The 19,383-nt window shown below is 36.2% G+C and overlaps 1 protein-coding gene across 1 annotated transcript in view; it reads right to left on the bottom strand.

Moving 5' to 3' along the window:
* Positions 1-15,000, bottom strand: part of LOC131950959 (glutamate receptor) — a 42,809-nt gene extending 27,809 nt beyond the window's left edge. Inside the window, exons 1-2 of the mRNA XM_059313187.1 lie at positions 14,842-15,000; positions 14,541-14,632 (exon numbers count right to left, since the gene is read on the bottom strand). Coding sequence (XP_059169170.1) covers positions 14,541-14,625 — 85 coding nt within the window. The 5' untranslated portion in view covers positions 14,626-14,632; positions 14,842-15,000. The remainder of the gene's footprint in view (positions 1-14,540; positions 14,633-14,841) is intronic.
* Between the last annotated feature and the right edge of the window lie 4,383 nt (positions 15,001-19,383).

Here is a 19,383-nt window from a genome sequence, read left to right as displayed (position 1 = left end):
TATAATGGTCAACATATGCTGAAGGCAAGGTTTTTATAATGGTCAACATATGCTGAAGGCAAGGTTTTTATAATGGTCAACATATGCTGAAGGCAAGGTTTTTATAATGGTCAACATATGCTGAAGGCAAGGTTTTTATAATGGTCAACGTATGCTGAAGGCTAGGTTTTTATAATGGTCAACGTATGCTGAAGGCTAGGTTTTTATAATGGTCAACGTATGCTGAAGGCTAGGTTTTTATAATGGTCAACGTATGCTGAAGGCAAGGTTTTTATAATGGTCAACATATGCTGAAGGCTAGGTTTTTATAATGGTCAACGTATGCTGAAGGCTAGGTTTTTATAATGGTCAACATATGCTGAAGGCAAGGTTTTTATAATGGTCAACATATGCTGAAGGCTAGGTTTTTATAATGGTCAACGTATGCTGAAGGCTAGGTTTTTATAATGGTCAACGTATGCTGAAGGCAAGGTTTTTATAATGGTCAACATATGCTGAAGGCAAGGTTTTTATAATGGTCAACGTATGCTGAAGGCAAGGTTTTTATAATGGTCAACGTATGCTGAAGGCTAGGTTTTTATAATGGTCAACATATGCTGAAGGCAAGGTTTTTATAATGGTCAACATATGCTGAAGGCAAGTTTTTTTTTATAACGCACGGAAGTCTTGGCGGTTGAGTGGACAACTCTGCACCTCAACCACTAGTGTAGGGCTAGATCGTAGCAACCAATAGTGTTGGGCTAGATCGTAGCAACCACTAGTGTAGGGCTAGATCGTAGCAACCAATAGTGTTGGGCTAGATCGTAGCAACCACTAGTGTAGGGCTAGATCGTAGCAACCACTAGTGTAGGGCTAGATCGTAGCAACCACAAGTGTAGGGCTAGATCGTAGCAACCACTAGTGTAGGGCTAGATCGTAGCAACCACTAGTGTAGGGCTAGATCGTAGCAACCACTAGTGTAGGGCTAGATCGCAGCAACGTGTGACTTATAAGCCAAAAATGATTAATATATTATTATACTTTGCGGCTGTAGCCAAAATATTAGATGTTGTGTCAAACTGTAACATCATTTGGCTCCTAAATTATTTATGCCCCATTTCAAGTAGTGTTCTAGATTGCTTTAAATCTTTCAAGAAACACTACACTACATTTTCAAACAAAATACTTCATGGTGACATTTGAACTTCTACTTGCCTAGCCTAAAGGCGATGCTGCAACATATGAACTTAGGAAATTCATGTATCAAACGCATTCATTTTAATTTGGAAAAACATTTTAAAACGCCGTTTAATTGAATTTATTTAATCGAGTGCTTCTGGATACACAATATTTTTTTGTGTTTTCATTTGTCACACGAATAAATATTGTTTTTGGCTAATCTTTATTTTTCTTTTTTTATGGTCGAAAGCCTTCTTCTGTAGATCTAGCATAGCATTAGACCTATATATTGTGTTTTTGTCCATAACGCATGTCCGTTTCTTTTACTGAATGAAGTGGGGCAAGGAGCTTTTTTTTTTTTTTTTTTTTTTTTTTTTTTTTTTTTTTTTGCGGCAATGGTCAAGAAATTGGTGTGGATTATGTTTACAATAGGTTAGAGTTAGGTATTTCTCAACAAGCTGATAGTGAAAATAACCAATGTGTGAGCGGGTGGAAACTCTTTCTGAAAGTAATTGGGTGTTCGCATTCACAAAGAGCAAACATAATGATTTGATTTAAAATAAGACTTTATAATGACTTGTGCTGACACCAAAATTTGAATCTGGTCCTACTGACATTACAACTTGAATCTCTATTCTCTAGCCCCTACTGACATTACAAGTTGAAACTTTATCCTTCAACCCCTAATGACATTACAACTTGAAACTTTATCCTTCAACCCCTACTGACATTACAAGTTGAAACTTTATCCTCCAACCCCTACTGACATTACAACTTGAAACTTTATCCTCCAACCCCTACTGACATTACAACTTGAAACTTTATCCTTCAACCCCTACTGACATTGCAACTTGAAATTTTATCCTCCAACCCCTACTGACATTACAACTTGAAACTTTATCCTCCAACCCCTACTGACATTACAACTTGAAACTTTAACCTCCAACCCCTACTGACATTACAACTTGAAACTTTATCCTCCAACCCCTACTGACATTACAACTTGAAACTTTATCCTTCAACCCCTACTGACATTACAACTTGAAACTTTATCATCCAACCCCTACTGACATTACAACTTGAAACTTTATCATCCAACCCCTACTGACATTACAACTTGAAACTTTATCCTCCAACCCCTACTGACATTACAACTTGAAACTTTATCCTCCAACCCCTACTGACATTACAACTTGAAACTTTTTCCTCCAACCCCTACTGACATTACAACTTGAATCTTTATCCTCAAACCACTATTGACATTACAACTTGAATCTTTATTCTCTAGCCCCTAGGGTTGGGTGAGTTAGTCTCGGCGATTAGGCGTAGCTCATGACACACAGAACTTATATGATTTGCGATCGGATTTTGTTTGTGCCGACGCTAGAACTACCGGCCGCGACCGAAGACAGTTTAAATATGACAGCGGGAAAGCATGGCATAGTAATAAAGTGCGCCTTAGTTAGAAAACACGTATCCGTATCGTGGTATTTCTATATCGTGGAACCTTTAACGTTACAACAAACATACTCCACGAATGGCGTCAAAGCCACCTATAAAGGCGCACGTTGATCGTATAAGCCTACATACGTGCTCTGACAAAATATTTCTGTCGTGACCCAATAGTCGACTTGTAGCTGTTGTGATGGTAGGTCATAGAAAATACAAGAATACAACGCTCGCTAATTCAAGGGGACGCACCACACAAGTCACATAGTTTTGCAGTAAATATTTGTATTATGTTTTAGTTTTGGGTGTGAAAGTAATATTTTAATGGTATTGTTCTTTAAAACAGTGGTGTTGATGCACCGTTCATTTTACCCCTGTAAAATGTATATCTATGGTTTAAATTTGACAAAAGTTCATATTTTATTTATCTTATTAAGAATGGTTCGGTGAATGCGCACAAGGGCTGGTGGGGTTCGGTTGCTCTAAAAAGGTTAAGAGCCACCGATCTAAAAACATAGGAAAAATTGAGATTGTACTTTAGTGACAGCTTGTTCTAAAAGATTAATTAAAAGAGTAGTGAAACTTTCGCTACTTTTGAGAATTATTAAAAGTGTAATACTAATGTAAGCTATGAGCGCTCAAAATTCATTTTTACTCCGTTTGTAAAATTTAAAAAAAGGTTGGTATTTTCTTTCATTAGAAACTAAATCTAGTGGTTTTATAAAAAAATACATGCTCAAATATTTTTCGTTTCCTACACTCACATTTTCTGCAAAATAAGATTTATCTCACATCAGAAACGATCAATGATAAACCATTTTCCTTGCATTTTATTTTTTATTTTTCAAGAATGAATCGTCTAATAAATTGGAAGGCAAAAGCAAAAATTGACGTCCTTTACAAGGCAGCAAATTGGGAGCGTTGGCAAGCTGGGACGTCAATGGGTAGAGGACAAGGGAAAATACCGCGTGGAGGATCTTCATGTTGGTTTAAACCGTGGAGAAATTAGATGTCTCGCAAATTGTGAACACGAGAGAAATTAGATGTCTCGCAAATTGTGAACACGAGAGAAATTAGATGTCTCGCAAATTGTGAACACGAGAGAAATTAGATGTCTCGCAAATTGTGAACACGAGAGAAATTAGATGTCTCGCAAATTGTGAACACGAGAGAAATTAGATGTCTCGCAAATTGTGAACACGAGAGAAATTAGATGTCTCGCAAATTGTGAACACGAGAGAAATTAGATGTCTCGCAAATTGTGAACACGAGAAAAAAAATGTAAACAAGATCCATACTTGTCCGTACAGAATTCTTCAACTTTTTACATCGCTATAGCGCATCCTAACTTATATAGATACAAAACGACGAACGAAAGTTACAAAAACAAAGACGATAATTCTTTAACCTACATGAGTGATGTCAAATAACACTTTAGCGATAAAATGGTTTGATATACTGATTAACTAATGGATCACAAGTAAATAAAATATGACTTCAGCTTTACATCAAAGTCCTACATTTAAAGTATAACCGAGTGTATAAAACCTTAACATTCGTAAACACCAAAAATGCTATTAATCTTTCCAACACTTTTTAATTATTCTTACTATCCTATATACTTTTAATTTTAGCTATTCCTCAATTTTACAAGCTTTTATTTAACTTGCTTCCTCGTGACAGATTCGTTTTAAAGTTGGCACGTGGGACAAGACTTGAAGATAATGCAATCTGACATCAAATTTGACTTAATTGGATGCGTAATTAATTGTTATGAGTTAATTAAAATTTTCTTAAATTAGTAAGCTGCCTTACCCAACTATTCCGCACTATTATACGCGCTTTATCATTTTCATTAGGTGCGCAATAATTTTTAGTCAAGCAACTCTATTGATTTTAAAATTTTAAAGTACTGAAAATAAAGCCGGAGTGATCTCCCCTAAACTTTCTCGAATATTTTTACTTTCTCGTATATACGAAGTATAGAGAAAGTATTGTAATCGTGCAAAAAAAAAAAAAAATCGAGATTTTTACAAATGTCGAAGTTTTACATCTTACTGATACGGAAAAACATAATTTTGCAATCTTGTCCGTATGTCTGTGTGTCTGTCTGTCTGTGTGTGTATGTGTCTGTGTGTAAACACGATTACTTGAGTACCGTTACAGCTAGATTGATGAAATTTCATATATAAGTATTTTATCAAAATCGTAGATCCGTATCAACTTTTGAGCGATTTCCGATAACCGGAAGTGGTACTTTTCCTACTTTGAATTTTTCAAAAGCCTATAACTTGAGTACTATTTCAGATAGATAAATGAAATTTCACATGTAAGTAAAAGATCTAATTCTCTACCTTCTGTTAAATTTTGAGTCATTTCCGTTGACCGGAAGTAGTAATTTACGCTACTCCCGATTTCTCAAAAAACTAACGTAAATTTTTTAAGTACTAATAATATTGCGCACTATTATGCACTTTTTTATTTAGCGTTCACTTGGTGTGCAATTCTTTTGTCTACGAGATTTTATTCTATTTTTAAAACTTTAAGTATTTAAAATGGATTAAAAATCATGTCTATAGCCCGAGTTCCCATCCCCTGTTATTTTATATAAAAATTTTCGAGAAAGTTTAGGGGAGATCACTCCCGGTTTATTTAATAACACTACGCGGATGGCATTCAAGATATAGACATGATTTTTAATCAATTTTTAAATACATCAACTTTTTAAAATACAACAGAATCTCGTAGAAAAAAGACTTGCGCACCAAGTAAACAGCAAACAATGTGTGTATAATAGTGAGGAATATTAGTACTTTATAAATTCATATGCGTTTTTTTATAATGGGGAAATAGCGTAAAGTACTACTTCCGGTCAACGAAATTACTCAAAATTTAAAGTAAGTCAGAAAATCAGATCTTTTACTTATGTGTGAAATTTCGTTTATCTATCTGAAACAGTATTCACGTTATATGCTTTTGAAATACCAAAAGTAGAATAAGTTTCACTTTCGGTAACCGGAAATCGTTGAAAAGTTCATACAGAACTACGAATTTGATATAATACTAGCTGTAACGATACTCAAGATACACACAGACATACCAACAGAATTGCAAAATACGTTTTTCCTACTCAGGCAGGTGTAAAACGACGAGGTTTGTGAAAATCTCGGTTTTTTTTTTTGTTTTTTTTTTTTTCTTTTGTTTTTTTTTTGGCAGGATACGATACTTCCTCTTTACGTCGTATAAGACAAAGTAAAAATTCATAAAATACGTTTCTATTACAAGCTTTTATGTAATAATGCGCTAAAAATGAGAAAATATTTTTTTTCTATAAACATAATACTCTACTATTTAATTAACTATAATGAAAAGAGTGGGTCGCTTCCTAAATATTAATAAAAGTAACAAATACATATTACAGCGACCCACGCTTTTTTTTTACAGTTATTTAAATATTTGAGTGCCATAATGTATTTAAAGAAAATCATTTTTTTTTCCTTTTTCCTTAGGCATTTATTAAAAAAACAAACTCTTAGAACTCCCTTTTTAAAACACTTAAAAACTATTTTTACTTTAATCCTCATATATAAAAGACCATGTGCGCACTTCTCTTTGTCCGCAATATTTTTGGCAACGTTATCAGTATGTTCAGCGGTATATGGAGAACTAAAAGATACGGCCTTTAGTTGAAAATAAAAAAGGTGGACGGTATAAATGTATAAACTAAAGTTTATTTATAGAAGGAAAATAAAAATAAAAGCATATTCGAATGTTGAAGCAGATTTCTAACTAAAGCGTTTATTGTCGTGACAAGAATGCATTAAACAATGACGTCACATGTCATATATTTACACTAAGGAAAGAACACAAAATTAATGGCGTCATCTTCCAATTTTAGAATATAAAGAAATTAACTATTTCATTCAAATTTGATTAAGATCTGCGTACGCTATGAAATGTATATAATCCTTAATTATTTTATATAAATCTTTGTTGGCTTAGCCTTGGAATTGGCGGATTTGGGATAAAATTTAATTTGAAATAATAGGGCCTATTCGCGTAACTTAGTTTCTAACGCGGACTCTATGTAAACTACACCACTAATTTTATATTTGGAACTTCCCAGATATTTGAGTTGATAGTGTAATAGTTACCATGCGAGTGGTACGGGTTCGAGACACATGTAAATGTTAATTTTTATTTATTTTTTTAGATGTGAATGATAAAGTTGCCTATCGGGACTTGGCGGGAAACGGGGCAGGTAAAGTAGAGTTCACCCGTATTTGTCTTCTCAGCATATGAAGCGATAGTGTGGTCAGACCCGTGCCCATCCGAAATAGGTGTTTTTAAAAGGCTAAAGCATCAAAACTACCATTAAACAGCCTGGTTTTTACAAAATCATTTAAGTCTCTTAATTTTAAGCCTCTTAATCAGCATGTGCATTTAATATGGTGTTGACCAGGGGCGTAGCGAGGGGGGGGGGGGGGGCGGGGGGGTGCGGACCGCACCGGGTGACACCATTTAGGGGGGTGACACCAAGGCAAAAAATAGCAAAATATATAGAGAAAAACTTGAAGGAGGGGGTGCAAATCGAAAGTTTGAAGGTTGAAGGGGGGGGGGTGCAAATCGAAAACTTGAGGGGGGGGGGGGTGCAAATCGAAAGTTTGAGGGGGGGGGGGTGCAAATAAAAAATTTGAAAGTTTGTACCCGGGAAGGGTCGCTACGCCTCTGGGGGGGGTGACACCATAAAGTGCCGCACCGGGTGACACCCGACCTCGGTACGCCACTGGTGTTGACTAATAATGTATGTAATTTGGTTTTAATTTTTCTAATAGGTATTAGTAGTCTATGTTATTTTAAACAAGTATAAACATAGATGGTACATAAAACAAAATCCCTTCTTTTTGTTGTTTTTTTTCATAATCTTAACAATGTTTCATGTCAATGCTCCTGATTAATAAAATGTTTTTTTTTCTAATTTTCCGATAATGACTTTTTAAAAATAAACCGGGAGTGATCTCTACAAAACTTTCTCGAATATTCTTATATAAAATAACAGGGGATGGGAACTCGGGCTATAGACATGATTTTTAATCCATTTTAAATACTTAAAGTTTTAAAAATAGAATAAAATCTCGTAGACAAAAGAATTGCACACTAAGTGAACGCCAAATAAAAAAGTGCATAATAGTGCGCAATATTATTAGTACTTTAAAAATTTACGTTAGTTTTTTGAGAAATCGGGAGTAGCGTAAATTACTACTTCCGGTCAACGGAAATTACTCAAAATTTAACAGAAGGTAAAGAATTAGATCTTTTACTTACATGTGAAATTTCATTTATCTATCTGAAATAGTACTCAAGTTATAGGCTTTTGAAAAATTCAAAGTAGGAAAAGTACCACTTCCGGTTATCGGAAATCGCTCAAAAGTTGATACGGGTCTACGATTTTGATAAAATACTTATATATGAAATTTCATCAATCTAGCTGTAACGGTACTCAAGTAATCGTGTTTACACACAGACACACACACAGACAGACAGACACACAGACATACGGACAAGATTGCAAAATTATGTTTTTCCGTATCAGTAAGATGTAAAACGTCGACATTTGTAAAAATCTCGATTTTTTTTTGCACGATTACAATACTTTCTCTATACTTCGTATATACGAGAAAGTAAAAACTGGATTACAATTAATTTTATTACTCACTTTCCGTAGGTATATAAATTTTCTTCAGTCATCTCTACCGTTTCTTTCCCTTTCATAAAAAACAGAAAAACCAGTATTCGCTACCCCCAATTCCCCCCCCCCCCCCCCCCCCCACACACACAACCCACACTCTCCCCCGGAAATTTTAAATGCCGTACCCGGAGATAAATATCTAAAAGAAAAACCAAGGTAGCCTTTATGTAAAGAGAAGAGAGCTAAAAGTCACCAGAATTGCCCGTGTAACGGGTACCAATGGCAAGTATTTCTATAACAACATCACCGATGGCAAAGTTGAACTTGATTGCAATTATAAATTGTAGCTCAGTTGAACTGAAATACACCAGTATTGTTATACATATTCAACAATATTATAACCATCACTGGCAGCAAGGCTTACACTAGTAGACTTGCTAGTCATTAAAGTATTTGTAGTGGGCTTTGATCACTAAACACTGTAACATTGCACGTGTTCAGTTGAAGAATATATCAGTGGCGTAGGCAGGGGGTATCAAAGTGGGTATAGCACACAGTCTGTCGATCACCAAGTCACAATTTTTTTAATGGGAAATAACCAACCGCTACTGCTTCCTTAAATTCAGTTTGGACTTATGTAAATACTGTAAAAAGAATAAGTGTTGTTCGGGGGTGGGGGAAGGGGGGGGTAAAGTCAGGTGAGTCGGTCATCTAGAGGGGCGGGGATCTTTTATGTGACGATGGGGAGGAATACAATGTAAAAAAAAAGCGTGAGGTATAACTACCGAGATTTACTTTTTAAAATAGTTTTTAAATACACAACCACTATGGTTTGAATTTTTTACATTAATGTATAGCGTTTTTCTTTTTTTATGCGCGTAGTTGGATGTTAAATTCAACATGGACCTCAACATCCCCCCCCCCGTTACCATAAACACATGTGTACAAAAGTCGATTTTTTTGGTACCATTCCTCCATGTGGACCTCACGAATGGATGGCCCATTAGGTCAGCACTGGCATAGGCAGGGTGTTAAAAGAAAGGGGGTGAGAAATTAATATACACACACACACGACATACACACACACACACGCACATAGACAGTGGTCACACAAGATGGAAGTTGTTTCATGTTTCTAAAGATATTGACTACAGTACGCTTTGTTTCATGTTTCTAAAGATATTGACTACGGTACGCTTTGTTTCATGTTTCTAAAGATATTGACTACGGTACGCTTTGTTTCATTTTCTAAAGATATTGACTACGGTACGCTTTGTTTCATGTTTCTAAAGATATTGACTACGGTACGCTTTGTTTCATTTTGCTAAAGATATTGACTACAGTACGCTTTGTTTCATTTTGCTAAAGATATTGACTACGGTACGCTTTGTTTCATTTTCTAAAGATATTGACTACGGTACGCTTTGTTTCATGTTTCTAAAGATATTGACTACGGTACGCTTTGTTTCATTTTGCTAAAGATATTGACTACGGTACGCTTTGTTTCATGTTTCTAAAGATATTGACTACAGTACGCTTTGTTTCATTTTGCTAAAGATATTGACTACGGTACGCTTTGTTTCATTTTGCTAAAGATATTGACTACAGTACGCTTTGTTTCATGTTTCTAAAGATATTGACTACGGTACGCTTTGTTTCATGTTTCTAAAGATATTGACTACGGTACGCTTTGTTTCATTTTGCTAAAGATATTGACTACGGTACGCTTTGTTTCATTTTGCTAAAGATATTGACTACGGTACGCTTTGTTTCATTTTGCTAAAGATATTGACTACGGTACGCTTTGTTTCATTTTGCTAAAGATATTGACTACAGTACGCTTTGTTTCATGTTTCTAAAGATATTGACTACAGTACGCTTTGTTTCATGTTTCTAAAGATATTGACTACAGTACGCTTTGTTTCATGTTTCTAAAGATATTGACTACGGTACGCTTTGTTTCATGTTTCTAAAGATATTGACTACAGTACGCTTTGTTTCATGTTTCTAAAGATATTGACTACAGTACGCTTTGTTTCATGTTTCTAAAGATATTGACTACAGTACGCTTTGTTTCATGTTTCTAAAGATATTGACTACAGTACGCTTTGTTTCATGTTTCTAAAGATATTGACTACGGTACGCTTTGTTTCATTTTGCTAAAGATATTGACTACAGTACGCTTTGTTTCATTTTGCTAAAGATATTGACTACGGTACGCTTTGTTTCATTTTCTAAAGATATTGACTACGGTACGCTTTGTTTCATGTTTCTAAAGATATTGACTACGGTACGCTTTGTTTCATTTTGCTAAAGATATTGACTACGGTACGCTTTGTTTCATGTTTCTAAAGATATTGACTACAGTACGCTTTGTTTCATTTTGCTAAAGATATTGACTACGGTACGCTTTGTTTCATTTTGCTAAAGATATTGACTACAGTACGCTTTGTTTCATGTTTCTAAAGATATTGACTACGGTACGCTTTGTTTCATTTTGCTAAAGATATTGACTACGGTACGCTTTGTTTCATTTTCTAAAGATATTGACTACGGTACGCTTTGTTTCATGTTTCTAAAGATATTGACTACGGTACGCTTTGTTTCATTTTGCTAAAGATATTGACTACAGTACGCTTTGTTTCATTTTGCTAAAGATATTGACTACGGTACGCTTTGTTTCATTTTCTAAAGATATTGACTACGGTACGCTTTGTTTCATGTTTCTAAAGATATTGACTACGGTACGCTTTGTTTCATTTTGCTAAAGATATTGACTACGGTACGCTTTGTTTCATGTTTCTAAAGATATTGACTACAGTACGCTTTGTTTCATTTTGCTAAAGATATTGACTACGGTACGCTTTGTTTCATTTTGCTAAAGATATTGACTACAGTACGCTTTGTTTCATGTTTCTAAAGATATTGACTACGGTACGCTTTGTTTCATTTTGCTAAAGATATTGACTACGGTACGCTTTGTTTCATGTTTCTAAAGATATTGACTACAGTACGCTTTGTTTCATTTTGCTAAAGATATTGACTACGGTACGCTTTGTTTCATTTTGCTAAAGATATTGACTACAGTACGCTTTGTTTCATGTTTCTAAAGATATTGACTACGGTACGCTTTGTTTCATGTTTCTAAAGATATTGACTACAGTACGCTTTGTTTCATGTTTCTAAAGATATTGACTACGGTACGCTTTGTTTCATGTTTCTAAAGATATTGACTACAGTACGCTTTGTTTCATGTTTCTAAAGATATTGACTACGGTACGCTTTGTTTCATGTTTCTAAAGATATTGACTACGGTACGCTTTGTTTCATGTTTCTAAAGATATTGACTACGGTACGCTTTGTTTCATTTTGCTAAAGATATTGACTACAGTACGCTTTGTTTCATGTTTCTAAAGATATTGACTACAGTACGCTTTGTTTCATGTTTCTAAAGATATTGACTACAGTACGCTTTGTTTCATTTTGCTAAAGATATTGACTACAGTACGCTTTGTTTCATATTTCTAAAGATATTGACTACAGTACGCTTTGTTTCATGTTTCTAAAGATATTGACTACAGTACGCTTTGTTTCATGTTTCTAAAGATATTGACTACAGTACGCTTTGTTTCATGTTTCTAAAGATATTGACTACAGTACGCTTTGTTTCATGTTTCTAAAGATATTGACTACAGTACGCTTTGTTTCATGTTTCTAAAGATATTGACTACGGTACGCTTTGTTTCATTTTGCTAAAGATATTGACTACGGTACGCTTTGTTTCATTTTGCTAAAGATATTGACTACAGTACGCTTTGTTTCATGTTTCTAAAGATATTGACTACGGTACGCTTTGTTTCATTTTGCTAAAGATATTGACTACGGTACGCTTTGTTTCATTTTGCTAAAGATATTGACTACGGTACGCTTTGTTTCATTTTGCTAAAGATATTGACTACAGTACGCTTTGTTTCATGTTTCTAAAGATATTGACTACGGTACGCTTTGTTTCATGTTTCTAAAGATATTGACTACAGTACGCTTTGTTTCATGTTTCTAAAGATATTGACTACAGTACGCTTTGTTTCATGTTTCTAAAGATATTGACTACAGTACGCTTTGTTTCATGTTTCTAAAGATATTGACTACAGTACGCTTTGTTTCATGTTTCTAAAGATATTGACTACAGTACGCTTTGTTTCATGTTTCTAAAGATATTGACTACAGTACGCTTTGTTTCATGTTTCTAAAGATATTGACTACAGTACGCTTTGTTTCATGTTTCTAAAGATATTGACTACAGTACGCTTTGTTTCATGTTTCTAAAGATATTGACTACGGTACGCTTTGTTTCATTTTGCTAAAGATATTGACTACAGTACGCTTTGTTTCATGTTTCTAAAGATATTGACTACGGTACGCTTTGTTTCATGTTTCTAAAGATATTGACTACAGTACGCTTTGTTTCATGTTTCTAAAGATATTGACTACAGTACGCTTTGTTTCATGTTTCTAAAGATATTGACTACAGTACGCTTTGTTTCATGTTTCTAAAGATATTGACTACAGTACGCTTTGTTTCATGTTTCTAAAGATATTGACTACAGTACGCTTTGTTTCATGTTTCTAAAGATATTGACTACAGTACGCTTTGTTTCATGTTTCTAAAGATATTGACTACAGTACGCTTTGTTTCATGTTTCTAAAGATATTGACTACAGTACGCTTTGTTTCATGTTTCTAAAGATATTGACTACGGTACGCTTTGTTTCATTTTGCTAAAGATATTGACTACGGTACGCTTTGTTTCATTTTGCTAAAGATATTGACTACGGTACGCTTTGTTTCATTTTGCTAAAGATATTGACTACAGTACGCTTTGTTTCATGTTTCTAAAGATATTGACTACGGTACGCTTTGTTTCATTTTGCTAAAGATATTGACTACGGTACGCTTTGTTTCATTTTTCTAAAGATATTGACTACGGTACGCTTTGTTTCATTTTGCTAAAGATATTGACTACAGTACGCTTTGTTTCATGTTTCTAAAGATATTGACTACGGTACGCTTTGCTTCATGTTTCTAAAGATATTGACTACAGTACGCTTTGTTTCATGTTTCTAAAGATATTGACTACGGTACGCTTTGTTTCATGTTTCTAAAGATATTGACTACGGTACGCTTTGTTTCATTTTGCTAAAGATATTGACTACAGTACGCTTTGTTTCATGTTTCTAAAGATATTGACTACGGTACGCTTTGTTTCATTTTGCTAAAGATATTGACTACGGTACGCTTTGTTTCATTTTGCTAAAGATATTGACTACGGTACGCTTTGTTTCATGTTTCTAAAGATATTGACTACGGTACGCTTTGTTTCGTTTTGCTAAAAATACTGTCTACCGCTACGCTCGATCCGTCTAATGTCCACTGTTTTAAAATTATGGATGTCATATCAACACAATATTGTCGCTTTTAGAAAATTGTTATTATATATATATATATATATATATATATATATATATATATATATATATATATATATATATATATATATATATATATATATATATATATATATATATATATATATATATATATATATATATACCCAATAACCAATATCTGGCTTAACCACTGGAATGAATGAACAAACTACGTCATATAAACAACGCATAGGCCTATAGGTAATAGTGTGCATGAATATACAATTAGAAATCTGAGAATTAACAATCCACGTTAGCTGTCACATCTGATAGAAGTTTTCTGAACGAGTTTCTCTAAAATCAATATTGACGCGTGCAAAATTCAAATGAATCTCAGATTGTGTGGACGTGTTGTAACACAGACTAACCATGTTTGTATCGCTGTCCAACCAATCGTTTGGTACTAACATCTTTCTGGTACCCTCCCAATGGTTCATAAGTATCAGATACCAATAGACGTGTGTTTTTCATTTGATGGCTTATATATATATATATATATATATATATATATATATATATATATATATATATATATATATATATATATATATATACGTATATACATATATACATATATATATATGGTTTGTGTTTGTGTATGTGTATGTGTGTGTGTGTGTTCTTGACTTCGGCCTATAATATACTTCAACTAGTGGTTAGTCATGATACAAACCTTAAATGAGTTATCTTGTGATAATCGAAAAGTCCTCTTTGGATAATATCTATGGCCTACATGATCAAACACTCTGACTACTCACCAATGGGAAGCTTGTACTGGCTGGACATGAGCTCCTGAACTTGCATAATGACACATAAACATCCAATGACTTGTGTGTAAGCCATATTGGTGCTGTTGAATAGTTTGGATGGTGTTGTTTCAGTTTTCTAACAAAACTAGTCTAAACCTATGCTGTATACACATTCCCCATTTAACATGAGAGTAACAAGCATTATATATTAATGTTCAATATTTATCTATCTCCCGCCGGTTGACACGTTTACTGATATAATAACAAGTATTAAGACTAGAACAATACACTTTAAACTGGATCAACTTACATGTTAGGCACTTAGTCTCCGTCAGAGGAAATCTATCATTTCTTCACAAGGATAGCAACACTTTCAACATGCTGTATGCTTTAGTGTTCTCATAATAAAGCGGAGAAAACTAAGAGATGAAGTTGTTGAAGGATTTATCATCCCTCCATTCGGACACACTTTTCCCTGCCATGAAGATGGGAGTGGATCAATAAGCCAGCGACAATCGACCAACCACTTCCATGCAAGAATCAACGGAGAGAGTTACTCTTCCCTGATAAATGGCACACTTCCCCTTTTAGCTTAGCTACTGTTTATTTTCACTGACAACTCTAATTATAGCTTGTATGAGTAAACTAGCACTTTATTTGCTCATCTCATTCTGTAACCACAAATAATTGTAGACATGTAGGCCTAACATTTATTGAAGTGAAATGTTTACAGGAACCCTAAACACTTGTTATAATCGACGTGCGCCCAATTTATGTTTCTTCGACGCAATAAGATCATGTATGCCTCATAGTCGCATTGGTTTCGTTTTAAATCTTTTAATAAGATTATTAGTTAGACTATGAAGTAAAGTTTACGTCATGTCTATTTTAAGAACCCGCTATTTTCTTTAACCTTACACACGTAGCTGTCCCACACAAAATGTGCCTACCTAAATCTGTAGAGACATGACGACATACCCGACACAAATTTGCCTACCTAAATCTGTAGAGACATGACGACATACCCGACACAAATTTGCCTACCTAAATCTGTAGAGACATGACGACATACCCGACACAAATTTGCCTACCTAAATCTGTAGAGACATGACGACATACCCGACACAAATTTGCCTACCTAAATCTGTAGAGACATGACGACATACCCGACACAAATTTGCCTACCTAAATCTGTAGAGACATGACGACATACCCGACACAAATTTGCCTACCTAAATCTGTAGAGACATGACGACATACCCGACACAAATTTGCCTACCTAAATCTGTAGAGACATGACGACATACCCGACACAAATTTGCCTACCTAAATCTGTAGAGACATGACGACATACCCGACAAAAATTCTAAAAAGATGTGACGACAGACCTAACTAAATTCTGAAGTTTCAAAAAAATTCGAAAAACAACAAACGTTTTAATAACAAGCCTTTGTGTCACTATATTATTAATTGGATACCTTGACCAATATTTAGGAAGAGGAGACCCACGCTTTTCTTTTAACTTATTTAAATAGTAGCGTATTGTTATATATTTTCTCCTTTTTAGAGAATTATTACATAAAAGCTTGTTGCTAAATCGTTTGATTGCATTTTTGTAATAAACTTCATACAATAGAGTTTCATGACTAAAAACAATTGCGCACCAAATGAACATGATGATGCGAAATCGTAGTATAGAATAGAACAACCCACTCAATGAGGTCTAAATGATGTCATCGGGTTAAGACCCATTGCCGAATTTCAGAGAAATTGATCGCTTAAAAGTGCTTAAAATTTCTCTCGCCATTTTTTTATCTAGACAGAAAGACAGACAGACACGACGAGGAGGCAAGTTCGATAAAAGATTGTAAAAAGATGTAATGGTAGAAAGACTTAATCAGAACATATCATCTCAAAACTGTTCGTTATAAAAAGTGGCACAATCGATTCACAAAATTTATGTAATAAGTAAACTAACACGGGAATCACAAAACTATGAAGTTGAAAATGATTTTAGAAAAGACAATTACTGTACATCCAAAAAATAAAAAAATTACGTTATTAGTCTTTCAGTTAAGAACAGAAAAAACACTATAGAGTTTTATAAATATTTCAAGATAATCTAGCAGTCTTCAGCCAACTAAAACATTTGGGGTTCTGGAGATTTAACTCTTGGATTAAAAATCCGGATCTTCAACACACTAGTAAAACCTGTTTTACTCTATGGAGCTGAGACATGGAGAACAGCTGCCACAAACAAGAAGAAAATACATTCTCATAAAGCAGAAAGATCCTTCAAATACACTGGCCTAACACCACCAGAAATGAGGTGCTATGGCAATGGACAAATCAACTGCCTCTACAGATCCTCTAAAGAAATGGAGTAGCCACTCTCAAGTGGCCTAACAAAAACAGATAGATTGGCCACACTCTCAAGTGGCCTAACAAAAACAGATAGATTGGCCACACACTCAAGTGGCCTAACAAAAACAGATAGATTGGCCACACACTCAAGTGGCCTAACAAAAACAGATAGATGGGCCACACACTCTCAAGTGGCCTAACAAAAACAGAGAGATGGGCCACACACTCTCAATTGGCCTAACAAAAACAGATAGATGGGCCACACACTCTCAAGTGGCCTAACAAAAACAGATAGATTGGCCACACACTCAAGTGGCCTAACAAAAACAGATAGATTGGCCACACACTCTCAATTGGCCTAACAAAAACAGATAGATTGGCCACACACTCAAGTGGCCTAACAAAAACAGAGAGATTGGCCACACACTCAAGTGGCCTAACAAAAACAGATAGATGGGCCACACACTCTCAAGTGGCCTAACAAAAACAGATAGATGGGCCACACACTCTCAAGTGGCCTAACAAAAACAGATAGATTGGCCACACACTCAAGTGGCCTTACAAAAACAGAGAGAATGGCCACACACTCAAGTACCTAACAAAAACAGATAGATGGGCCACACACTCTCAAGTGGCCTAACAAAAACAGAGAGAATGGCCACACACTCAAGTGGCCTAACAAAAACAGATAGATGGGCCACACACTCAAGTGGCCTAACAAAAACAGATAGATGGGCCACACACTCTCAAGTGGCCTAACAAAAACAGAGAGAATGGCCACACTCTCAAGTGGCCTAACAAAAACAGAGAGATTGGCCACACACTCAAGTGGCCTAACAAAAAGAGATAGATTGGCCACACACTCTCAAGTGGCCTAACAAAAAGAGATAGATTGGCCACACACTCTCAAGTGGCCTAACAAAAACAGAGAGATTGGCCACACACTCAAGTGGCCTAACAAAAACAGATAGATTGGCCACACACTCAAGTGGCCTAACAAAAAGAGATAGATTGGCCACACACTCAAGTGGCCTAACAAAAACAGGTCCTCACCTGGGCTCCACAGGGCCAAAGAGGCCGACCGAGGGAGACCTCGGAACGTGACGGCAGACTCCCAGAAGAGTGGATACACCTGAGACTAGCATAGAACAGAGATCAGTGTTTCTTTCTGAGTTTTTCTCCGGGGGGGGGGGGGGGCACTTGGAATTTCCGGGAGGTGGACACTGTTAAAAGTATAGATTTTCTATATAAATTCCATTTCGTTCGGGGGGGGGGGGGGGGGTAGACTTCAAAGAGATGCTTGGAAGAAATACTGATAAAGATGCATGGAAAGATCTTGTCAGCGGCCTGTATCCCAGGAGGGGTGACAGGCTAACCCAACCTGACAGCACAACCATATAAGCAAAGTTAGCGACGCTGAGGTTGGAACTAAAAATAGTCAGTCTGATATAAATTTTGACTTTCTCGTACATGAGCAAGTAAAGTAAATCGTGCAAAACACAAACAGACACATGGGGCCAGAGAACACTAGGACATACAGACACATGGGGCCAGAGAACACTAGGACACACAGACAGACACATGGGGCCAGAGAACACTAGGACACACAGACACATGGGGCCAGAGAACACTAGGACACACAGACACATGAGGCCAGAGAACACTAGGACACACAGACACATGGGGCCAGAGAACACTAGGACACACAGACACATGGGACCAGAGAACACTAGGACACACAGACACATGGAGCCAGAGAACACTAGGACACACAGACAGACACATGGGGCCAGAGAACACTAAGACACACAGACACATGGGGCCAGAGAACACTAGGACATACAGACACATGGGGCCAGAGAACACTAGGACACACAGACACATGGGGCCAGAGAACACTAGGACACACAGACACATGAGGCCAGAGAACACTAGGACACACAGACAGACACATGGGGCCAGAGAACACTAGGACACACAGACACATGGGGCCAGAGAACACTAGGACACACAGACACATGGGGCCAGAGAGCACTAGGACACACAGAAAGACACATGGGACCAGAGAACACTAGGACACACAGACAGACACATGGGAACAGAGAACACTAGGACACACAGACACATGGGGCCAGGGAACACTAGGACACACAGACACATGGGGCCAGAGAACACTAGGACATACAGACACATGGGGCCAGAGAACACTAGGACACACAGACACATGGGGCCAGAGAACACTAAGACACACAGACACATGGGGCCAGAGAACACTAGGACATACAGACACATGGGGCCAGAGAACACTAGGACACACAGACACATGGGGCCAGAGAACACTAGGACACACAGACACATGGAGCCAGAGAACACTGGGACACACAGACACATGGGACCAGAGAACACTAGGACACACAGACACATGGGGCCAGAGAACACTAGGACACACAGACACATGGGGCCAGAGAACACTAGGACATACGGACAC

This window comes from Physella acuta, unplaced genomic scaffold (assembly GCF_028476545.2).
Source record: "Physella acuta isolate Inbredline_101_S28 unplaced genomic scaffold, ASM2847654v3 ptg000792l, whole genome shotgun sequence".
NCBI lineage: Eukaryota > Metazoa > Mollusca > Gastropoda > Physidae > Physella > Physella acuta.
Note: the sequence above shows the minus strand (reverse complement) of the source record. Positions and strands in the feature narration are given on the sequence as shown.